This window comes from Symsagittifera roscoffensis, chromosome 3, assembly GCF_963678635.1.
Source record: "Symsagittifera roscoffensis chromosome 3, txSymRosc1.1, whole genome shotgun sequence".
Lineage (NCBI taxonomy): Eukaryota > Metazoa > Xenacoelomorpha > Acoela > Convolutidae > Symsagittifera > Symsagittifera roscoffensis.
The window spans coordinates 5,180,870-5,206,973 of NC_087064.1; the positions used below are offsets into that span (position 1 = coordinate 5,180,870).

At 34.3% G+C, this 26,104-nt stretch overlaps 2 protein-coding genes across 6 annotated transcripts in view; one reads left to right on the forward strand and one right to left on the reverse strand.

The window, feature by feature from the left end:
- The window catches only part of LOC134842989 (cilia- and flagella-associated protein 70-like), a 135,483-nt gene that overhangs the window by 1,174 nt on the left and 108,205 nt on the right, over window positions 1–26,104 (forward strand). The gene's annotated exons all lie outside the window — the stretch shown is intronic.
- Window positions 12,326–14,161, reverse strand: LOC134841535 (sodium-dependent phosphate transport protein 2A-like). The gene has a single exon (XM_063857565.1). It carries the CDS (start codon window positions 14,159–14,161, stop codon window positions 12,326–12,328), a length of 1,836 nt encoding a protein of 611 aa, XP_063713635.1.

Sequence of the window (26,104 nt, forward strand, 5' to 3'; positions counted from 1 at the left end):
AAAATAATTTTTTTCCCTTAATTAGAATCTAATTAGTTTTAAGGAAATTCATGTAGCCAATCAAAACCTCAAATTAAGGCAAACAAAAATTTAAAACAACCATTTAAACTCCAAAAATCAATTTCAATTTTGATGTCAATGTCAATTTTGATTAAATTGCAAGTTTGTCTGACTTTTATTTAGATATAGTAGCTCTAAATAAACACTTCAGTGAGACAAAATACTTCTTAACCAATAAATTTTCAATTACCAAACATGCAAAACATCACAAAGCCTTACTGAGGTTTACAATTATCAACAAACATAAAGTCTCCCAAAATTAGGGACAGTTCTTTGAATTCGTTCAATACGTGTAAGTTGTGTAATGAGGGACTTTCAATTAGTTTTTTGATACAAGATAAGTCAATGGTAACAGTTTTTGGGGTAAAAACTTAGAATTTTTATCGAAAATATTGAAAACTTTTCAAAAAAACTTCAAAACACAATAAGATTAGCTATGATTCGACTATTAATATAATATATATACTAGAATTTGTTAGATAACCTTACTTTCTGTCTTGTTGAAACAATTCTGAAACCTACTGAAACTTCGAAAAAAGTTAAAAATCTCAAAAATTTCAACCATTTGAAATAAAATTCAAACATTTCAAGTTTTTGGAAAAAAGAATAAAGAAATCTGATAATTTTGGCTGTTGTATTGTTGCTTCTGATATTTTTTTAAACATAGTTTTACGTATAAAGTAAAAATTTTAAAATTGAGCTCAGACTGTAATTTAATTGGCATCATGTTGAGACAACGATACAAAATTTTGAAAAAAAAATGAACTTTTCACATTTTTTTCTCAAAATATTGAAATACGATAAAGTTACCATAAGTTGAGCTAAAAAAAGGGTTATGAAAATGCTCTAAACAACAAAAAAAAGCTCATAAGAGCAGAATCAATATTGAAACTTCCGGAAAACAGTGAATATGATCGTAATTTTCGAGGAAATAAAGTAAAAATTAACCAAATTTACCCAAAGTTTTCCATTTTGATTCGTCTACTTTGATTAATAACAGTTTTTTTTTCGTCCAGTTCAGGGAGATTTTCAATAGAAATCTCAATTCAAATGAATTCTAAGAGCAATTTTCCATGAAATTTCTAGATCAAATTCCATGATTCAACTCCTCCTCATTTTTTCTCATTGAATTACCCAAATTTGTACAAAAACTACAATTTGTGAGTTTTTTTCCACGTTAATAATTACAAATTTCAGATCATTGATACAAAGATAACAGTTAACTGCCAAAATTGACTAAAATGGGATGATTTTTTCTGAAAAATTTATTCGATTTTGCTCAAAGTCAAAAAAAAAATCTTCATTACTGATGATTATCTCTCTGTTGCTTCTGCAACATAATTTTCATAATTTTCCGTAGAATGTTTCTACGTTTTAAAGTTATTTTTGCTTTCTGCTTATTACATGTTTTCGCGATTGAACACACTTTACCAGAAAATTTAGTCAAAACTGGAGAATTTAGGAGGAAAATAGTAACAATTGAACAAACAATTCGCCGGCAGAGATGAAATTAGAACTGATACCGTCTGATAATTACGATAAAAATTGTAAACGTCTTCTTCAAGGTCTCTTGTTCAGTTGCTATGGTAAACTATGTAGGCAAAACGACAAATTTTGGGATCAATAACTATCGCTTTTCTTGCAAAATTGTTATTAAATCGCTTTTAATTATAAATTTATGATGGAAGTTTTCTCAAAAGTATCCTAGTGAGAAAGAATTGCTGCTAAATAAAGCATTCAAAAAATATGTAAACAATGAGAATAAAAAGGTGTATTTTTCACAATTTAAGAATAAATCAAAAATTAAGAGCAACTCTATTAGGTATAATCTGAAAACCTCCGGAAAAACGCAAAAGAACCTAGCTCCTAACTTCTACAAAATCTAATAACTTTTAAGAGCGCGTCTCTAAAAATTGATAAAGCAAAAGAAATTAAGTTGCAAATTGGATCATTTGTTTAGTTTTAATATTTTGAATAAGCAAAAAACGCTATAGTAAAAATAATGAATTTCTGATCTTGAAAGCAAAATTTGATTTATGCTTGTATCGTCTTCCAAAAGTTGTCTGATTGGGTTTACTTTACAAAATTATCCTCAAAATATTTAATTTTTCAGAAAAAGTTTCTAATATATCAATGATAAAAGATTTCCTAATGAATTACGCATAAATATAAACCTTTGAGAATTTTTATGTTAGATTTTTTCTCAAGATATACTTCATAAGCTGAATTTAAGTGAAATTATCTCGAAATTTCTAATGAGTAAATTGACTTTCTATCTCATTTTAGCATTTTCTCAGTTTCTGCTTGATCTACTATCTACCAAATGAATCCGATTTGAACAAATGTTTACTTGAAAACTGAATTTTAGATTGAGAAATGAATCGTTTCAACGAACATTCAACAATCCGAAGCAGAATTAGTACCATAAATCCTTTGCTAAAAATCTTTAAAAGATTTTCTCAATCTCATAGCTGTATAATCATGTTTAAAATCTGAACTTCTATTTTAGAGTAAAATTTTACTTGAGAATGATGCATATCATTATCTTGAAGTTTTCAAAGTTTAGCAAAAACATTCATCTTTTCATTTTTTCCAGATCATTTGTCGATTTCTCTTCTGAAATCATCTTAAAAAAATACAGGAAAAGCATAATTCTTAATAAGTCAAATAGCATTTTCTGCTTAAAAACGCTCTACTCTATGAAAACTTTTACAAGCACTAAACAAGAAAAACTTTAAAATAGTAACTACAAAAAACCTTTCATTTAGTCGATGCTTTACAATTATCCAAGTTTTACAACTTTTGGCAATTACTTAACTATTCATTAGCGTATTTTGTGCATTTTTACTTAAATGGGAGATTTAAAATGTACCAAGTTTTTAGATAAGAAGAGTTGAATAGCCTCAAAAAAAGAATAAAATTGAATAAAAACAGCAAACCTATTAACCAATTGTTTTTCTTGTGAAATAAAATCAGAATCGATATGCTATTTAGCCCAGCTGATATAAAAATCATCCAATCTAACCAGGGAATTTTCAAAAGTTTTGCTTTTAACCAATCAGAATCGAGCATTAATTTTATCTTTTCTGATATCAACCAATCAGAATCGAGCTTCGATAGTCATGGACCTTTCGACAAATTCAAGGTCAACCAATCAAAATTGAGCTTCATTAGCCATGGAAATTTCAACAATTTTAATGTCAACCAATCAGAATTGAGCTCTACTTCTCATGAATTTTTCAACAGTTTTGATAGCGTTTGTAGTTACTGAGGATACTTTCACAGTTAGTATTTGTGGTAACAACCAATCAGAATGAACTTTTCACCGATTTTAAAAAAACTTTGTACATCAGAACCAAACTATGTTTATGAAAGTTCCTAATCAATCAATTATATTGAATTTGTCTAAGACAACTAAGACATAAAATTTGATACCTTAATGAGATAATTGAGATTACTTGTCTGGTTTATATTATTTTTTCGATACTCAATTAAATTTTGAAATTTCGATCAAAGTTTTCCGATTTGTTCTATTTCTAACCAGTGAAAAAAAATTACTTAAAAGTACAATTTTATCTTTTTCTTTTCGATATATTGTAATATAAACAACCGGAAGTCTTTTAACTTTGGAGAACCGATTAAAAGATCTTCTGACAAATCTAGATTTTGTATTTGTATCAAATTCAAAACAGTAATCGAAATGATGTTCTTTAACTCCAATTTTTGTTTTATAGGCTCTTCCTTTGTTTTGTTTTTTACTGATAGACCACTGAATCTGACTTAATTTTTCGAGATAAAAACATTATTGATAATTCTGGCAGTACTCTTCTTTTTCTGAAATATCCTCTCCATCTTTGTAACAAAACTATTGTACTTTCTGTGTTTCTATACAAATTAAAACTAATACAATCTCCATCAACGTCATTTCTCCACCACTCTTTCATTTTTTTTGTAGTAGTTCAACCTTAAGATCTGATAAATGTCCATTTCAGACATTGAAAACGCATTTGATAGAAACTGAAATAAGCAAAGAAACTTGAAAAAACTCGAATAGTTGTACCAATTTTAATTTATTTTGAAATAACATTCACCATATAATGTTTCTTCCTTATTTAGTGTCTATTTAGTTTTAAGTAATTTCATGTAGCCAATCAAAACCTCAAATTAAGGCAAAAAAAATGAAAACAACCAATGAAATCAGAAAATCGATAAATAATGATAATGTTTTCAAGTAAATATACATTCTTGTTTGTAATTTTAGTTAAAATGAGACAAATTTTACCTATATCTTGATGAAAGCAGTAATTAAGAAAATTTATCTGGAACTTCTTAAACATATACTGGAAAATCATTTGATAATTGGTGTCAATGTCAATTTTGATTAAATTGTATGTTTTGTCTGACTTTTCCTCAGATATTAAAGCTCTAAATATACACTTCAGTGAGAAAAAATATTTATCCAATAGTTTTTATCCAATAGTTTTTATCCAATAAATTTTCAATTGCCAAACATGCAAAACATCACAAAGCCTTAATGAGGCTTACAATTATCAACAAACATAAAGTCTCCCAAAATTTGGGACAATTCTTTGAATTCGTTCAAAACGTGTAATTTGTGTAATGAAGGACTTTCAATTAGTTTTTTGATACATAATAAGTCAATGGCAAGAGTTTTTGGGGCAAACTTCAAAACACGATAAGATTAGCTTTAATTCGACTATTATTATAATATACATTGAATAAAATTTGGTAAAAATTTCAAAGATGCTGATTTTTGTGAATTAAAAGCTTAAAATATTTATGCATTGACCGAGGCATACGAATATGAGCTCTTTGATTGTTTTTGCAAAAAAATCATCTAGCAAACTCAAAAATTCATCCAATTTTTGTGTATCCAGGACTACGTTATGCACACAAAAACTTAAACTTTGCTTGTAAAAAAAATTGCTCGGAAAATATTTGTTTCTTTACATAAATCATTTTGCGCTTACGAAAACACAAAAAAAATGGGTTGTGTTTGTAGCCATACAGAAGTGACAAAGTAGCTGGTTACTCAAAGCTAGTGCTCCAAAGCTTAACAGTCTTGCAGGTACAGCACATTGAAATTGACCTGAAATTGATGACTTACGCAAACAAAGTAACAGAAATAGCGAACTTTTAGATTTTGGTAAAAATTTCAAAGATGCTGATTTTGTGAATTAAAAGTTTTAAATAATTATGCATTGACCGAGGTATACGAATATGAGCTCTTTAATTGTTTGCACACAAAAACTTAAACTTTGCTTGTAAAAAAATTCGGACATTGTAAGTCATTTATCTCATATTAAACACATTTTGAACTAACAGAAGTCTAGTTCCCGATTCCAAGACTTTTTCTCTCGCAAGTGTAATAACAAAATTTGAAGTAGTTTTTGCTTCTGTTTAGATGTAGGAGCAGCCTTTTTTTAAACTAAATTAACGTTGTGGAAAATTTTTTAACGCCAAGAATACAAGAGAGCTCGTTTTCTAGAAAAATTGTTTGTATATTGCGATTGTATTGTTCAAAAAAATGAGAGTTATTGTATACTTTCCGAAGACAAAAGCATTATTGATGGTAGACTCTGTAATGGGTTGCCGTAATTCAAATTTGATTTGCGTTCCTTGGTGGAGATGATATTTTGTATTTAGACAAAAACTAAAATAATCAAAGTGACTTCTTTTTTAGTTATAATATTGTTCGCTCTGAAGTTTCTTTTGCTTCAAATCTGCAGCACTTTTTTTTCTTCAAATCACTTACACTGCCTCTTTTTCAGCAATACTCTCTTGTTCGTCCGTGTTCTATGCTCTCTCACGTTTTTTCAGACAATGAAAGATCCGCGGAGCTGGCCATTGGAGCACTATGAGTGCCGATTATTCCCTGATACAACAAAAATTCATGAAAACGCGTAGGTAACCGAATATAAAACCTTTGAAACACCTGAAAATTACATCTATCTAGAATTTACAAAACCTGACAGTTTGTAAGCAACTAAGAAAATCTGGTACCCGCACTGAGTGCCTATGGATTATAATTGATTATAATGGATTCCCGAGACAAAAATAACCAATTATAATTCATTAAAGATAAAAAATTCAGATCACCAATTCAAATATGTTGTAATTTTTTTGTGTCTGTACAAAACAGTCCCTTACAAAACAGTCCAATACAAAATATTCCGAAAAAAAACATAGCAAAGTACAAAAAAACAGTCCCATGCAAAACAGTCCCAAAAATAGTCCGAAAAATATTCCAAAAAACAGACCCATTGATCGAAGTGATAATTGTTCTAGAAGCTGATAAGTAAATTTATCTCATATTAAACACATTTTGATTCCAACTAATCCGGATAACAATAGGTAGTATAGTAGAAAATTAGAACAACCTAGATAACAGCAGCGGCCACTCAAAAAAATCAATAATATTCGAAACATTAAAGTTAACGCAATTTAAGAAAATGGACTCTTTTTTTAATCCAAGCAAAAAGAGACAGGTTGTTCAATCTGTTTCATTTGCAAACACTTGACAACACTCAATAGAAACAAAATTCACTATCTATCGATGGAAATCATACTTACAAACAAAAATTCTGAGTTAGAGATTTTTGAAGGGTATGCTTATATTAAACACAGAACACTCGCAGACAACTCCCTTTTCTGGCGCTGCGCACAAAGAAGTTGCAATGGCCGTGTGCATACAAAAGAGGTTTTCCGTTGAGATCGTTAACGATCACTGCCACTTCCCCGATCCAGCTGACATCGAAAAACCTATGTTCAGAAAAACACTTAAAGATCGAGCAGCAGTATCCGATGTAACACCGCGGCAGACTATTTTCGCAGCCCAACGTGACGTGAACCGAGAAACAGCAGTTCATTTACCTAGTTATTCTGCTAATCAGCAAGATGAACCCTTTGTTGTACCCTAGATATATCCGCTATCATGTTTACCCGAATTTCAACTTTTTTCGTAAAATTGGAAAATTCGATCCTTTGATCTCTAGAGTTTGAGACTAACGCTTTAACCTTTATACCATGAGTACTTTGATTTTCATCCAAATTATTGTTCCAACTTTGGCTCTTTGATCTTTAATTGCCCCTGTTTGAGTTTTCAAAGCGTAGATCAATTCTGTCGGCGCCAAAAGATCAAGGACAAGAAATTCAACTGGTTTTGGACTGTTTTGTATGGGACTGTTTTTAGAACCTTTTTTTGACGTTTCGGACTGTTTTGTATGGAAATGTTTCGTATGGGACTGTTTTGTATATGCACCAATTTTTTATATACTGACCATATTATGCCAATATAATCGATTATGATCCATGTGTGCTCGGTGCGGGTAACTCCTAAGCAATCGACCATAAAATATACAAGACTGCTCGTATCAGGGCAAAGCCCTGAATGTTCCGACTGCCTTTTAAGGTTTATGGAGCGGTAATAACATTAAAAAATTCAATGAAATGAAATAAAATGAAATTTGTTTTTTCCAAAATTTGAAATTTATTATGAAAATCATCACCCCACGCGCCATATAAAGTACAAAAAGAGAGATTTCGTTCCTTGTAACAAATCAATTATGGCAAATAAGCTTCCTTTAACCAATTTGGAACGATTTCTAGGACGGATTAACTCTCCGCTTACGCGTTAATAGCGCGAAGTGTATCGCGCGTTAATTGTCCCAAATTGACCAAAATGGCAATCTTTAAACCCCCGTAACTTTACAAAAAAGGATCACAGGTGAAATATCTTTTCAAATTTGAGCTCAGAACAACAATAACTTTCGAATGATAAAAAAAAATTTCGTCAAAATTGGCTAGTTAAAAAGTCGAAATTTGTCTGAAGAAAAAAAAAACCCACCCCGAGCACAAATATTCCGTTACTTTCCAATCGAAAGTCGGAACAATAAAACACTGAACATGTCATATAAGTTTTGACGAATACTTTAGGCATGATAGCAACCGACTTAATTTTTTTCAACTAGAAAATTCAAGTTTTTTCACACAGAATTTTTATGAAAACAAGAGAGCAATCGGTTAGAAATCCTTTAAACGCTGGAAAATTCATGCATTTTTATTCGAATTTTTTTGTAAAAACCATCTGAACAATGCCGTGGTTTATTGATTAAAACAATTCAAATTTGAAGTGTTTTAATTGACATTAAGTTACTCTCGTGGTCTGTTTTCACGAGACTTGGTCATTAAAATATGATTCAGAAAACGTGAACATTTTAAAGAGTGAGTCTCAGTGCAGGATTAGTTTGCTGATTGCAAATCACTATTTTAGCATATGAAACTTACTTGGACGGTACTGAAGTCGCTCAGCAAATCGGCTGTGCTCTAAATTAATGAAGTAGTACAGGGGTGGATTTAGAGGGGGGGGGGGGGTATTATTTTATGACAGCCAATTTAGGCCGAACAACCCTAAATTTTTTCTAAAGGCGCTTTTGGCGCCATTATTTACTAATTTTGAAGGGGAGCGCGCCAAAAACACGCACTTTTTTGTCAATTTTTTCTAAAAAAGCGCCCAAAAGCGGCTTTTTTACCTGTTTTTTTTTAAATTGCCTGCAACGCAAAACTTATGGCCAAAATAAGGTCTTTATAGTATTCCGGGAGCGTTCAAAAAAGGTCGATAACACTTGTAGTTTTTTTAAGCAGAAAGTTTAGCTCAAATTAGGCTTCACTGAGAAGGTTGATTTAGCCAAAACACTTGTACGAAAATTGCTAAGAGTAGTGTAAGGGCACCAGCGGATTTGCCGGGGGCGGGGGGGGGGGTATGCGGACGTTTCTCTTAGGGATTCGACCCCCTGCCTGCCACGACCCTAAGGGTCCCTCCATTGTACTATTTTGAGATATAAGTTTATCTAAAGATGTCGTTGGCACCAAGAAACTCTAACTTTGAGGGAGGAGTGGCGCGCCTAGCAAACGAGATCTTTTGATCAAAACTTTATTATGTTCCGGGAACGTTCGCGAAATCAATTTCGTTGACCCAAAAAAAGAATGACAAAAATTTAGAAATCTGCCCCCTCGAAAAAGTCCTAGATCCGCTCATGCAGTAGTATTTAAAAACAACAAATAGCTCAATTTAGGTTTCACTGAGAAAATTGCATGTAGTAAAAACCCTTGTGTTGAAATTTTGAAGGGAAGAGTAAAACACTAGCGGATTTAGGGGGGCACGGGGGCCGGGGGTTTCGAAAACGCCTCACCCTCGGAGACTCGAGCTCCTGTCGCCCACAGGGTCCCCACTTTGTACTACTTGAGGTATCCGTTTTTCGTTGACTAACCCTAAAACTTCTCTAAAGGCGCCAAAGCTTTCTAATTTTAAAGGAAAAGCGCGCGCCGAAAAAAACGCAATTTGTTCCTTAAAATTTTCCAAAAAGAGCCCAAAAGCGGCTTTTGTGAACTGTCTCTTCAAAATTTTCTCTGCGACGCAAAATTTGTGGTCAAAATAAGAGCCTAATAGGGTTCCGCCAGCGTTTGAAAAACTATGTTGGGTGACGCAAAGAAGATTGATAGAGGATTCGAAAAAAAATTCCAAATCCGACCACTCGAGAAAATCTTAGATCCGCTCATGCAGTAGTATTTATAAACAGAAAAAAAAAACTAAATTTAAATTTCACAGAGTGTATTGCGTTCAATAAAATCCCTTGAGTTGAAATTGTGACGAGTAGTGTACAGGCACCAGCAAAAATAAGGGGGCGGAGGGCCGGGGTGTTTCTCGGACGCCTTCCTCATGGTTCGACCCCCTGCCGACCCAAAGGGTCCCCTGTGTACTGTTTTGAGATATCCAGTTTTGCCTGACTGAGCCTAAAATGTTTCCAAAGGCGCCTTCAGCGCCAAAATACTCTTATTTTGAGGGAGGAGCGCGCGCCAAAAAAAACGGGATGTTTTGGTCCACATTTTCCAAAAAGTGCCCAAAAGTGGCCTTTTCAACCTGTTTTTTTTTTCAAAAGTTGTCTGAGACGCAAAATTTTTGGCTCATAACAAAGCCTTTATAGTAATCCAGTATCGTTCGGAAAATCAATTTGGTCGACCCAAAAAAAATGGTTGTCAAAAGTTTTGAAATTTTTGTAAATCCACCCTCTCGAGAAAATCCTAAACCCATCCTTGCAGTAGTATTTATAAGCAAAAACTTTCCGATTATATTAAACAGCAGGTGGCACATGCTGATCTGAAGTGCCTGCTCAAAGTTTTTGTCACTCGCCAGCGCCGCCAGCAGACCGGTGACTGTTGTTCCGATGTTGGATCCCAGAACCATGGGAAACGCTCGTTCAATTCCAATTATGTTCAGACCAACGAGAGGGGTGAGAGTTGAGGTGAAAATGGAACTGCTTTGCACTAAAATTGTCATCCCGCATCCCACCAGAATAGCAAAATATCCTATCAGAAAGTCAAGTTTCTGGAACTTGCCCGGGAACCCTTTGTTCACAAATTTGTTCACAATTTTTGCGATGTGACCGCTGAAGATGGAGTTCAGCACCTTGACGATGAAGAAAAGGCAGATGAACATTACGACAAGAGCAATTGTAAGTAGAAGTCCACCCGCAGCTTTGTCAGAATGTTCCCAGTCACAGAACAAAGCTTCGCAGTGCTGTCGGTCGGAGGGTAACTCTGTCAAGTTTCCACTGGCGTTGACGGCCTTGACCCACTTTTTCCAGAAGATTGATAGAGGATTCGAAAAAAAATTCCAAATCCGACCACTCGAGAAAATCTTAGATCCGCTCATGCAGTAGTATTTATAAACAGAAAAAAAAGCTAAATTTAAATTTCACAGAGTGTATTGCGTTCAATAAAATCCCTTGAGTTGAAATTGTGACGAGTAGTGTACAGGCACCAGCAAAAATAAGGGGGCGGAGGGCCGGGGTGTTTCTCGGACGCCTTCCTCATGGTTCGACCCCCTGCCGACCCAAAGGGTCCCCTGTGTACTGTTTTGAGATATCCAGTTTTGCCTGACTGAGCCTAAAATGTTTCCAAAGGCGCCTTCAGCGCCAAAATACTCTTATTTTGAGGGAGGAGCGCGCGCCAAAAAAAACGGGATGTTTTGGTCCACATTTTCCAAAAAGTGCCCAAAAGTGGCCTTTTCAACCTGTTTTTTTTTTCAAAAGTTGTCTGAGACGCAAAATTTTTGGCTCATAACAAAGCCTTTATAGTAATCCAGTATCGTTCGGAAAATCAATTTGGTCGACCCAAAAAAAATGGTTGTCAAAAGTTTTGAAATTTTTGTAAATCCACCCTCTCGAGAAAATCCTAAACCCATCCTTGCAGTAGTATTTATAAGCAAAAACTCAAATTAAGTTTCACTGAGAAGATTGCATGTAGTAAATACCCTTGAGTTGAAATTTTGAAGGGTAGTGTAAAGGCACCAGCGGATAGAGCGGGGCGGAAGGGGATGCGGACGCCAACCTCAGGGATTCGACCACCTACCTACCCTTCGTACTAATTTGAGATACCCATTTTGGCTGACTGAACGTAAATTTTTCTAAAAGCGCGTTGTTTTTTAAGTATTCCGAAGAGCGTGCCAAAACGACGGGTTATTTTGGTCGAAATTTTCCAAAAATCGCTTAAAAAGCGGCTTTTTTGACCTGTTTTTTCAATATTTGCCTGCGACGCAAATTGTTTGGTCAAAAATGGTCTTCATTTTATTCCGGTATTTCGAAAAATCAATTTGGTCGACCTAAAAAAACGGTCAACAAAACTTTCGAAAGTTTTTTAAAATCCGCTCCCTCGAGGAATTCCTAGATCCGCTCCTGCAGTAGTATTTATGAACAAAAAATGGCTCAATTTAGGTTTCAATGTAGAATGCATGATGTAATAGTTTTGTATTGAAATTGTAACGAGTAGTGTAAAGGCACCATTGGATTTAGGTCGAAGGAACGTGGACGACATCCTCAGGGATTCGACCTCATTCCTAACCAAAGGGTCCCCCTTTGTACAATTTTGAGATATCTCCTTTTGGCTGACTAACCCCAAAAGTTTTTCTGAAGGCGCTTTTGGCGCCCAAGTTCGCGGCTTTTGAGGGAGGAGCGAAATAGAAGTCGCAATAGGGTTTTCAGGGATTAGTGTTCACTTAAAAAATCATACTGCGATTAGTGTTCACTTAAAACATGGGACCGATCCGTTTCAACGTTTATTAACATGACTTCAGACATATTGTTAGAAATAAATTTGTTAGGTTTTTGAGTTGTGGCTCTGCTAAATAATTTAGATTAGTTTCTTTTGTTTGATTTCTATGGGCCAACTTTTCTGATTACGGTTCAGTTCATTCGTTCTGGTCATAGCCCAAATTGGCTGACGCCGGATTCACCTCTTCAGCTTGAACTATTACTTCATCGTTGTTTTTCTTTTTTACTCCTGTCAAAACAGCTGCGCCCTTGCTTAATTTGCTCTCAATAATCTTTTCTTTTTCCAGATTCACCAATACTTTGTCTGAAATATTATCTTCGAGTCCGCAGCGTTGGGAGATTTTCCTTGATTTTGGTCGGCAAAGGTTCAGAAAGGTGATTCCTGCGTTATGGTACGGCTCCAGTGATCGCAGACCTTTTGGCAAAAACTTAAAGTTCTTCAGCTTATTGGGAAGCACCGATGGAGCATAGCGTTGTAGAAGCTTCATCGCTGTGATAACTAATCCAAACAAGATCAGCAAGCAGCAAAAAACGGCGACGTACACCTCGCCAGCCAAAGAAAGTGCAAAAACGATTCCGGGGAACATAACAAATACAATGAAAATGTACACGACAGCAAACCACTTGTATTTTCGGGTAGTCTTTCCGAGATGTCTGGCACATCCTAAAGGTATCCTGCGCATCACCGGAATCGGATACCAGATTAAGATTCCGATTATATTAAACAGCAGGTGGCACATGCTGATCTGAAGTGCCTGCTCAAAGTTTTTGTCACTCGCCAGCGCCGCCAGCAGACCGGTGACTGTTGTTCCGATGTTGGATCCCAGAACCATGGGAAACGCTCGTTCAATTCCAATTATGTTCAGACCAACGAGAGGGGTGAGAGTTGAGGTGAAAATGGAACTGCTTTGCACTAAAATTGTCATCCCGCATCCCACCAGAATAGCAAAATATCCTATCAGAAAGTCAAGTTTCTGGAACTTGCCCGGGAACCCTTTGTTCACAAATTTGTTCACAATTTTTGCGATGTGACCGCTGAAGATGGAGTTCAGCACCTTGACGATGAAGAAAAGGCAGATGAACATTACGACAAGAGCAATTGTAAGTAGAAGTCCACCCGCAGCTTTGTCAGAATGTTCCCAGTCACAGAACAAAGCTTCGCAGTGCTGTCGGTCGGAGGGTAACTCTGTCAAGTTTCCACTGGCGTTGACGGCCTTGACCCACTTTTTCCAGTCCTGGGCATAAATCTTAAGAACCCGCTCGTCACTTCCAACGTCTTTATCCTTGGAGATTTCCTTGATAAAAGTTTTGTTGACTAAAACAACTCTGTCCATGAGAGGGTCGGTGATTCGCGACAGCAACTCGACTTCCGCGTCCTCGTTTGGAGTCACGTTCATCACGCCGACTATTTCTTTCGACAGTTTCGTCAGGAATCCAGTGATCCATTCTAGCGGCAGCATGATCGCCACACAGAGCAGGTTGAACATGTCATGCATAGTAGCCGCCGCAAAGGCCCTCTCGTACATTGTCTTGTCTTGTATCTGCCCAATTGCGACAATAGTGCTTGTCACCGAAGTGCCGATGTTAGCCCCCATGACGATGGGAACCGCCTGATTGACGGTCAAGAGATCTGCAGCTACCATCGTCACGATGATCGAGGTGCTAGTGGATGATGATTGAAGAAGCACTGTCACTAAAACTCCAATAACCAGACCAGCCACTGGGTTGCTGATCACGTGATCCTGACTGAAGACTTCTCCTGCTTCCTTTCCTCCGAGTAGTTTGAAGGCGCTGCCCATGAGGTCCAGTGAGCAAATGAAGGCGTACAGAAGTCCCAGCACAATTATGACTCGCACAATTACCCACCAAGGAGCCTGTCGGCGTTCCAGTTCCTCCTTACCGACATCTGGTGAGGTCTCGGTTCCACCATCATCGACAGGGGCTGACTTCTCTGGATCTTTGTTGGAACTCATTTTCAGTTTCGTTTCTCTATTCAACTTTGTCACTGACTTAACAAAGACTAACTATTTTAGTTAAATTGAGCTAAGTTGTTTAATTGCTCTCACACTAGTTCCTGTCAACGAAGTTTTCAAAATGACCAAATTGAGCAATAGTTTTTTTGTACAATTTGAGCCATATATGCTACACGCAAAATCACATCATCACGCCATCTCACCTTTTTGCTTTAACCCAATCAAATCAAGTTTTTTTCTCAATTTGTTCAAGCTTTTACCATATATGTATGCCGTAGCTTCACAGGCCATTAATAGTACTGCAACAATTATTTTCATTTGTAGAAAATTTAAAATTCTGCAGTAATCAACAAGTTCGTTCATGCATCAAACACGCGATATTAAGATGTGTGAAATGTGATGTCAAGTTTTTTCTTGTCTCAAAACTTTTTTTTGAACAAGACCTCTATGATATTGTTTGAGGTGATTTTGTGACTTTTATTCAAAGTGAACAAAATCAGTCTTCCAAGTGCAAATGATCTTGTTAAAATCCAGTCGTCTGGTGTAAGACGACGCGTTGAAAATGATCCAAAAATCTACCGATGAAAAAAAACAATGTTGTGTTATGGAGTAGGGATGGTCAAAATATTAATTAATCGCAACCCCCAAAAATCAATTGTTGTTTGGTGCAATCAATTAATCTGGCGAATGGGTGGCAGGGACTATTTTGTGAACTGGAGCCGCGATATTTTCCGATTATCTTGAAAATGTATTTCTAAAAATTTTTCAAGATAATCGGAAACTCTCACGCCTCCAGCTGCCAAAATAGTCCTCCCTGCCAACCCCCCCCCCCCCCTCCAGATTAATTGATGATAGATGAAGCTGATAAGAATTAATTCAATTTGTTCTTTGCTAATTTCAGTGGCAAAAAGACTTCAAAGTTTATTTTCTAGCGGATGTAGGGGGTGCAGGGGGGGGGGGGCAATTAGGGGGTATACTAAATATCTTTTAAAGGCAAATATATAATAATTTTGAGAAAGAGCGCGTCAAAAACAACGCAAATCTTTGGTCAGAATTTTCAAAAAGTGCCTACAACTGCTGTTTTTGGCCGGTTTTCTCAAAAAATTGCTTGCGGCGCAGAGAATTTGCTCAAATAATGGTTTTTTTAGTGATTTGGGAGCGGTCACAAAATCTATTTGATTGACCTAAAAAAATATCGACAAATAATTTAAAACTTTTATTCAAAATCCGCCCCCCTCGAGGAAAACCTAAATCCGCACCCGACTTTGAGGCTGATTCACTGATCCTAGCCAGCCCTGCATTGAAGTTTAATTCTTTTAATTTGTTTTAATTTGATAAACTATTCTAACGCTAAAGTGAAACTACTAAACGTAAGAATCTCAGATAAATTAATGAAATTAGTTAGGTTATGAAAAATATTAAAATTAAGCGACAACTAAGCTCTCAAACGGTAGTTTTTATGACATCCTATTTGTCAAAATAGGGTCTTTACAGTGTTCTCAGAGCGCTCGGAAAATCAATTTCGTCGGCTTTAAAACAGATAGTCAAAATTTTTGAAACATTTTTGAACATCCGCCCTCCCCCCACACCCCCTCGAGAAAATCCTAGATCCGCTCAAAGTTCACAGGAATTTAGTGCTGAGCTCAATTTAGTAGAGCACAAATGTTTTCTAAAACGGAAGCCAGGTAACTGAACAATTTCTGAATTTAGAGATTACGAAGTCATATTATTAGATAACTTGTATGTAAGTTCGGATGTTTGCACTTACGGATGTCTGACCTATAGGATGTTTGCACTAGCACCGTTTCTAATTTATGTTCACGTTTCTTTTAAGAGCTTGAATTGACCTGGTCAAACTCGAGTCTTCTAGGAAGTTCTGTCATACGCGACTGTCGTATAACATTTGAACTGAACAAAAAAGCGTTCGTTGGTGAAAAGATTGAAATAAATACATCAGTTTAGTGATGTTTTTGAGCCGAGAAAGGCGATGAAAAATTTACCACCAAATATAAGTGCAAATGCGTTCATGCTTTTTTATGTATTTTCTTTTTTATTTCTTTATACCAACAGAACTAAAAACAACAGAACTAAAAACAAAAAGACCAGTCAAAAGGTCGATGGCCTCAAGAAACTGATCAATCCTGCGTTGCAGAAAAGAAATTGTTATTTCCATTTTGTTAAAAACCTAGAAACATGCACAGGATAGTTTTACTAAAAACTAATTCTTATGAATTTGAAACTATTGTTCCCCTATAGTATACTTTGTATAGAATTAGCACCATAACCAAAGAAGAGCTAAGCCAATTGGAACCTGATCTAAACTACATTTTATTATTGGTCATAAATTAGATATTTTAGCACTATAAAATATTTAATATTAACCAATCATGATCCATCTAACTAACAACCCAATTATTTGTAATTGCTGAAATTACTTGTAATTTCAGCACCATAGAGATTTGAATTTAACTTAGAATTTAGTTGCCTCTCCAAGAGAATTTTAGCAATCGCAATAAGCCAGCATACTCTAATAAAAGTAAGATTAGGATCGGTATTAGACTAAGAAGTTGCACGAATCTATCCGGCCGAAAATAAGATAGCGTGACGAACAGACGGTGTACCCTACCCGAAATTACTCTATGAGTTGGACCTAAAAACTAAACTCATCTGGTGCGACCAGAAGATCTACGACGATCTACGACTACCTATAAACTTACCATTAAGTTTCATGGTCGTATGACAGAAGCCGACACAGATTAAATTTTGTAAAATTTTTATAATATCATAAATTTTTATCAAAAGCGTTTTCAATGTCTGAAATGGACATTTATCAGATTTTAAGGTTGAACTACTACAAAAAATTAAAAGAGTAATGGACAGATGACGTTGATGGCAATTGTATAGTTTTAATTTGTATAGAAACACAGAAAGTTCAATAGTTTTGTTAAAAAGATGGAGAGGAGATTTCAGAAAAGAAAAGTACTGCCAGATTTATCAACAATGTTTTTATCTAGAAGAGTTAAGTCAGATTCAAAGATCTATCAGTAATAAACAAAACAATCGAAGAGCCTATGAAACAAAATTTGGAGATAAATAACATCATTTCGATTACTGTTTTGAATTTGATACAAATACAAAATCCAGATTTGTCAGAATATTTTTTAATTGATTATCCAAACGTAAAAGACTTCCGGTTGTTTAAATTACAATATATCAAAAAGAAAGTGATAAAAATTTATCTTTTGGTAATTCATTTTTTCATTGGTTAGAAATTGAACAAATGGGAAAAAAATTGATCGAAATTTCAAATTTTGAATTGAGTATCGAAAAAACAATATAAACCAGACACTTAATCTCATTGAACTTACTAAGGTATCAAATTTTTTATCCTAATTATGTTAGAAAATTCATTAAAAATGATTGATTAGGAAGTTTCATTAACATACTTTGGTTCTGACCTATAAATTTGTTTTTAAAAATCAGTGATTACTTCACTCTGATTGGTTATTACCACAAATACTACTTGTGAAGGTATCCTCAATAGCTATAAACGATATCAAAATTGTTGAAAAATTCATGACAAGTAGAGGTCAATTCTGATTGGTTGTCATTAATTTTGTTGAAAATTCCATGACTATTGGAGCGCAATTCTGATTGGTTGACATTAAGTTTGTTGAAATTGATAAATGACCTGGAAAAAAAAGAAAAAATGAATGTTTTTGCTAAACTTTGAAAACTTCAACATAAAGATATACATCGTTCTCAACTCAGAATTTACTCTAAAAAAATTCAGAATTTAAACATTAGTATATAGTTATTAGGTTGAGAAAAACAATTAAAGACTTTTAGCAAAGGATTTATGGTACTAATTCTGCTTCGGATTGTTGAATGTTCGTTGAAACGATACATTTTTCCATCTAAAATTCAGTTTTCAAGTAAACATTTGTTCAAGTTGGTTTCATTTGGTAGATAGTAGACGAAGCAGAAACTGAGAAAATGCTAAAATGAGATAGAAACTCATTTTAATTCATTAGGAGTTTTGAGATAATTTTACTAAAACTTAGCTTATAAAGTATAAAGTAAATCCGACATGAAAATTCTCAAAGGTCTATATTTATGCGTAATTCATAAGAAAAGTTTGTTATCATTTGACATACTAGATACTTGATATGAGAAATCAAATGTTTTGAGGATAATTTTTGTAAAGAAAACCCAATCCGACGTCTTTTAGAAAATGATACATGAAGCATAAATCAAAAACTTGCTTTCAAGATCTACAGTTATTTATTTTTACTTTTGAGTTTTTTGCTTATTAAAAATCGGAAAACTATACAATTACTCCAGTTTACAACTTCATTTCCTTTGCTTAACAATTTTTTGAGACGCGCTCTTTTAGAAGTTTTTAGATTTTGTAGATGTTAGGAACTAGATTCTCTTGCGTATTTCCGAAGTTTTTCAGATTATTACTAATAGAGCTGCCGTTAATTTTTTCTTAAATCGTAACAATACACCTTTATTCTCTCATTTTTACATATATTTTTGAATGCTTCTACTAGCACCAATTCTCTCTCACTTGGATCATAAATTCAAAAAAAAAATGATTTAATATATATTTTGCAAGAAAAGTCATAGTTATTGATCCCAAAAGTTGTATTTTTGCTTAAATAAATTTCGGTAGCAACTGAGCAAGGGAACCTTGAGGAACACATTTGCAATTTTTATCGTAATAATCAGACGGTATCAGTTCTAATTTCATCTCTGCCGGCAAATTGTTCGTTCAACTGATACTATTTTCCTCCTAAATCCTCCAGTTTTGACTCAATTTTCTTGTAAAGTGTGTTCAATCGCAAAAATATGTATTAAGAAAAAACAAGAATAGCCTCAAATAATAGATAAATTCTACGGAAAATCTTGAAAATTATGTTGCAGAAGCAACAGAGAGATAATCATCTGTTATGAAGAAGTTTTTGGTGATTTTTTGAGCCAATATTGAATAAACTTTTTTAAAAAATGCATCCCATTTTTAGCCAATTTTAGCAGTTAACTGTTGATGTTTTATCAATGATTTGAAATTTGTAACTATTAACTTGGAAAATTTTTCACAAGTTAAAATTTTTGTACAAATTTGGGTAATTCAGTGAGAAAAAAACGAGGAGTAATTGAATCATGGAGTTTGATCTAGAAATTTCATGAAATATTATTCTTAATATTCATTTGAGTTGAGATTCCTAATAAAATTCTCCCTGAACTGGACAAAAAAACCAGTTAATTACCAACATAAAAGTCTCAAAACGGAGAATGGAATTTGATAAATATTTACTTTACCTTCTCGAAAATTACGATTAGTTTCACTGTTTTTCGGAAGTTTCAATATTGATTCTGCTTTTATGAGCATTCTGTTAGTGTTTAGAGCATTATATAACCCGCTTTTTAGCTCAAATTAAGGTAAATTTTTTTGTATTTCAAAACTTTTGTATTGCAAAAAAATTAAGGAAAAATTCATTTTTTTATTCAAAATTTTGTATCATTGTCTCAACATGATGCCAATTTAAATACAGTCTGAGCTCAATTTTAAAATCTATACGTAAAACAAAAATGTTTAAAAATAGATCAGAAGCAATAACACATTAGCCAAAACTATGAGATTTCTGCAATTTTTTTTTCCAAAAACTTGAAAATTTTGCAATTTTTTTAAATGCTTGAAATTTTTCCAAATTATTCTGAAAAAAAAATGACTTTTTTCGAAGTTTCAGTAGGTTTCAGGATTGTTTCAACTAGATAGAAAAAAGATTATCTAATAATTTAGTTCAAATTATAGCTAATCTTATCGTGTTTTGAAGTTTTTTTTGAAAATTTTTCAATTTTTTTGATAAAAATTTTAAGTTTTTTCCCATAAACTCTTACCATTGACTTACCATGTATCATAAAATTAAATAAAAGTCCTTCCTTACACAACCTACACGTAATTAACCTTTGATATTTACAAATTAGTTAACACGCGCCAAAATTTTTGCGAAAAAACCAGACATTTCTACTCAAAAACCAAAAAAATTACGTTTTTCTTACCATTATCTTACCATCACACAAACCATAAAACCTTACCATTGGTGTTCCCTATCTTAATTCCTTGTAAACTTTATACCCAATCTTAATACATAGCATGGAAGACCGGAAATCTATAACGTATCTTAAAACATGTGGTCTTCCATGCATGTGATCAACCTCAACATCTACTACTCCTGTGATCGATCCCCATTTGTTGTGTTTCTTTGAAAATTGGTATGAAGAAAAAGTATGAAAAAAATAAACTCCTGATTCTTCGAAAGTCGGACTAAAAAGGATCATAGGTACCTGATTAGCTGGTAGAGCATGCAAAATTTAACAAAACAAATTTCTGTAAAATTTATCAGAAAATTTGTGAGAATACATAAGATACTTCTCGTAAATCATGGCAAAAACTTGAGCTGTATTGATTAGTTTTTCGTTGAAAAAATGATAATATCTTGTAGGCAATATAAAACATCAAGTGTGAGAATGTCAGTAGTAGGAGATTTATATGACCGATTAGTTTGGTTCAATTCAATTTTGAAGGAGTTTTCAGCGCGGGATAAGTTGCAGCGCATGAAAAATCAAGTTATCTTTTCCGCATCACAAATAATGTCTTTATTGCGCTCATAAATAAGTCCAGAGCAAGGCCAAAATGGCAATTTTCAAACACCCAGAACTTTGCTGAAAACAATCGAATATAAAATAAATTTTCAAAATTGATCTGAAAGAGTGATATCTTCAAAAATTAGGAAAATTGTTGGTGAAAAATAAATTTTCCGTCGCCAAAAATTGTCCGAAAGGAACCATCCCAAGCATAAACTTTCTGTTTTTTTTCGAAAGCCCGAACAATAAAACTTCTCGTATCAGGACGAAGACTTGAATGTATTTACTGCCCTCTAATGTTAAAAAATAACCGAACTAGGAACATTTTTATATCACTCCTTCGTTGATTTAAAATGAGACAAAGTAAAAGAATGACAGATGTTTAAATGCTCGCATCTAAAAACGTGAAAAAAAAACAATGATAATGGCTTTTCGTTGTCTAAAATAAACTCTCAGACATCAAAAAATTGGTTATAATCCATGGTTTGTACTAAATTTAAAAATAATTATAATTCATTTAAAATAAATTGAAGTGGATTTTTTTCACTTAACTTTTGTTTCACGTTGGGCAATATTTTGCAAAAATTTCAGTGTTTATAAAATGAGTAATGCAAAACTTTTGAAAAGCTGTTGTACGGCCTGCTCGATTTCTAAACCTAAGCTTCCCTTAATTGTAAAACGATTACGTTCACCTCTCCCCCTAGCTTTCGCCCCTTTTGCCTCCTCCACACCTGAACCATCCTCCCACCTTACTACCTGAACGAACAACTCCCCCACATTAACACCCCCTCTTCCCTCTTCTCCTCGTATTTGAGCTCGTGGTATTTTTTTTCTTCAGACAAATTTTGACTTTTTAACTAGCCCTTTTCGGCGGATTTTTAAAATATCATTCAGAAGAAATTGTTGTCTTGAGCTTCACTAAAAATATATTTCACCTGAGATCTTTTTTGTAAAGTTATGGGGGTCAAATTATCAGCGCGATATTTTTTAACTTTTAACGCGTAAACGGAGATTTAATTCATCCTAGAAATCGTTCCAAATTGGTTGAAGATTGATCATTAATTGATCACCTTTACCTCTTATTGTCACATTTGTCCATGAAACTCATTTACGGGTGCCAATCAGAATTCAGTGTTAATGATCTTGAAACAACTGTCATGTATATGTTTTTATTGGCTGCCATTGAGTCCTCCAATTCGCCCAATTTGCCCATCTACAGGGGTACAGGGCCGCCTGATTGGGTACCTGGAATACCCTCACCACCGACGACAGCCCAGAAACTACAAACACACACAAAAATACTCATTTTAAGTCATAAATTACCCAATTTAAACAAAATACTCAGCAAATAATCATTTTAATTTATATCGACTAGAGCTAGGGTTCACGAACTCAAGCTAAGCGTCACCTGAAACTTATCTACAAAGATGTCTCTCTCAATCACCATGAGTGACAGTGATAAGAAACCAGAACTTGAAAAGACCAGCGCATAATTTAAAGTGTTCCAAATGACACGAACCTTACCCGCAATGAACAGGCTCATTAAAGATTGGCACCCAACCTCAAGTTACGTCCCAGTGAAAAAGCTCCGAAAAAGGTCTTATTCGATGAGGACAAAGAGTTCGGAACCTGCAAAAGCATACTCGCACCGAGCGCCCATGGATTCTAATTGATTATAATGGATTTCTGAGACAAAAATAATCCATTATAATCCATTACAATTATTAACCTCCCTCCCCCAAAGTATACGAATAAATAATCCCACCATGTACAACCATAAGGGTGGCGAATGGTGGTTGTGGTTAACTGGCAGGGAGGGGGTAAAGTGAGGGGGGATAAAAGCGGAGGGGTGGTAAGGTAAGGTGGGGGGGGGGGGGGGGTGTTGAACGGGGGGTAAAGTAGAGGGAAACGTAATACGTAGCAACTGCACTAAACCACTAAACAGGAAATGAGATAACTTTGAAAAATTTGTAAATTTCTTGATCCACCTCTCGAAAAAATCCGTTATAATTGATTATAATCGATTATAATGGATTATAATGGCATAAAAATATTAGGATTAAAATCAATTTCTAATGTAAAACTAATAGACTATTTTGTAATTTTATGGATACTTACCATATTATGACAGTATCATCGATCATGATCCATGGGCGCTCGTTGCGGGCAACTACATTTTATAATGATCGAAAAATACACTTAGTCCAAGGGAATACCTTATATCCCTTAAAAATTTTGACCTTAAGCATTTTCATTTCTCCAAGTTTCATTTTAACTCCTAGAATACAAAAACTTTCAAACCAATAGTTAATTTGATATTTCGACTTTTTTGAATTAGGAAACTTTGATCTTGGTTTTGTTATTTTGGATCATCCGTACAACCCCCCTCCTTATCGATTTAGGTGAGATAAAATACTGTTTTTTCACATGCCAAATTTGAGGGCGAACCAAAATTTTGAAAATGTTTTCGTATAAAATATTCATTTCAATCAAAAGCGCAGAATAGACTGCTGAGAAAATTTTTCAAAAGGAATACCTAATTTCTACCATTAATTAACCAAATTATTATTCATAGTTATTTTTGAATAATGTTTCGGTTAATTAGCGGTATAAAATAGGTATTCTAATCGAAATTTTTTTTCAAGCAGTCTATTCTGCTCTTTTGTTTGAAATGAACATTTTATACAAAATCAATTCTCAAAATCAATTCGTGGCTAGGGGGTTATTATACGGTAGTTCACTCAGAGGAGGGGGGGGGGTGGAGATTTTTCTTCAAACAATTTTAAAACTATTACTGTTCAGTTTTTTTGTATGGCCTGATGTATGCTCTGGTGTATGGTCTGATGTATGGTTTGATGTATGCATTTTGGTATGGTCAGAGGTGTGACTTATGCTTCTTGAGCTTTACTTAGAAAAAATATATATATTTTTCTCTGATCATTTTTAAAATATAGGGGTTTGTAAAATTCTAACTTTATTGAATTGGACAACGTATTTCTAGGTAACAAAAGCGTGCGCAAGATTTTTTATTGAAGTTTTTTAACGAGGTGGTTTTCTTCAAATATAAAAAAAAGAATTCAAACTTGATTTTTGCTTGAAAAAACCATCATTTTACAGGATCCAAAAACAATTAATAAAACGAATAATTGCCGTTCAATTGAAAGGGAATAAATGAAGCAATACTTCGCTTCATTTACAACGAAACCCTTGAAATATAAAAAATGCTTAATTCACAGGCGGTCAGTGACAGTTTGAAAGTTTTGCATTTTTTTTTTGCCTTTTCAAATATTCGGTTAATACTAAACTAAGGTCCTTATAAAATTTAACTTTATCTGAAATTTTCACGCTTTCTTTCCAAATTTACTGAAATCTGGTTATTTGATTTGTTTTCGCCCATAGAGTCCTTCGCCTATGAAGGATTCCACGGGGCACCCACTTTCGCAATTGATTGTTTCGCAGATGGTGGTTCGGAAACACTTCACGTTTCCTAATATTATGTTCATGAATAATGATTAACCTAATATTTTATTTCTAAAAATAACCGATTGCCAATTACGCTAAACAAAGAAAAATGCCAAACCAATGGCTACGTTTAATTTAAGTTTTAACCTTTTTCTATTTATCTGGCAGCCGATAAGTTGTTTTTCTATCTTTCTAGTATTCGGCTCTGCAAAAAAAAACATTATTTAGACCTAAATGTCAACAAAAAAATAATAAGTAATACTCTTTTTTGAAGTTGATAGTTTTTTCCTGAAGTTGTTTACTGTGTTTTTTCTAGTCTGGGTAAAAATCTGCAGCTTCTTTAAATTAAGTAGTTACCAAGAGTTGTACAATTTTAGCCGATTCGCCTTTTTTACAAGTCGATCTCACATTGCCATCAGAACATTATAAGATGGTGCTTGAATAGATTCAGCTCAAATACATTGATTTTTGGGCGGAAAAAAGAAAAAGACCTCGAGTTTTTCTGAAGAAATTATGGATCTTGTTTGTTAGCTATTACCACCCTTTTTGGACCTTTTAAGTTATTTTTGTTAGGCAAAAAAGAATACAGAATTTAATAAATTAAGGTTAAAATAATTGAATTAAAAATAGGAAGAAAAAAAAGAATATTCAACAATTAACAAATTCGATGTCGAACTTGGTTGATTATCACGTCAAGATTTCAAAGCTTCAACTTCCATTTCGATCTGGCTGAGTCAGAGTCACTATTAAATCACGAATATGAATTATTTATCGCGTTTATGTCAAAAATACAAAAAATATGACGACAGAAGTTGAGGATCATCAACATCTTCGGGGGATCAATCAACACATTTTTATGAGAAAATGCCCAATATTTACAGTTGGTTTAGTGAGATCATTCGTATACCAAATTTTTTTGCAGATAAGAATGCAATATTCAACGCTGGCGTGGTTAACATACCTAATGCCTTTTTAAGCTACAGAACGGCGCGAAACCATTTGAGCCGTTTATCAGCAATTGACCTAGTGACTAGATGCCTTGTGGTGTAAATCCTCAAATATCCACAGGAGAGTATCTTTTCGAGTTGTTTCTCGGGGTGCGTATAGTTATGCTCTGTAGAATACTGCTGCTGGAGCGTATGCGAAAAGACAGCTCATTGTCGTCTTCAAGGTCACAAGTGATATGCGTAAGCGGACCAGAGATAAAGATTGCCTCATACCAGCTACAACAGTAGCATTTAGATCACTTGATGTTTGATCAGGAACGATATGTAGCATTCAAAGGTCGTTTTATCATTGAAACGAGTCGCTCCCGAACGTCATCAAAGTGAGAGACAGACGTAACTTCGTTGAACCTAACTGCTTCTGAGCGAAGTAGCTTGCAGGCCTTGACAAAGTAATTAGCGTTGCGAAAGATTAAAATCTTAGGTGTGCCTCTTCTATCAAAGAAGGGTCTATTAGCCTTCATGTAGTTGCTCATAGTGAGATTTTCTGTCGATTTTAGTTGCACCGGGTAATTAGAGAGGCAACTGAATAGGCAAGTGTTCTGATTCGGTTTATTAAAGTAATGTAGAAAGGTCCTTTTTAACGTATCCCAGTGTTTATGAAGGGAAATGTGTAACCAGATGGATCGTTGAAACACTTTGGCGGCACTTCAGCCATGTGTGGATATAACCCTGTGCCTCGGAACTTTCTGCAGAGAAAGCAACTATGTCTTATTGACTGAGTATTTTTCACAGCTCAAAGTTGAGGAAGCTTTGTTTCAACGAACTTAGTGCCATTATAACTATAGCTGCAAGGAGCGCTCGCGATCATCATGCTCACATTAGG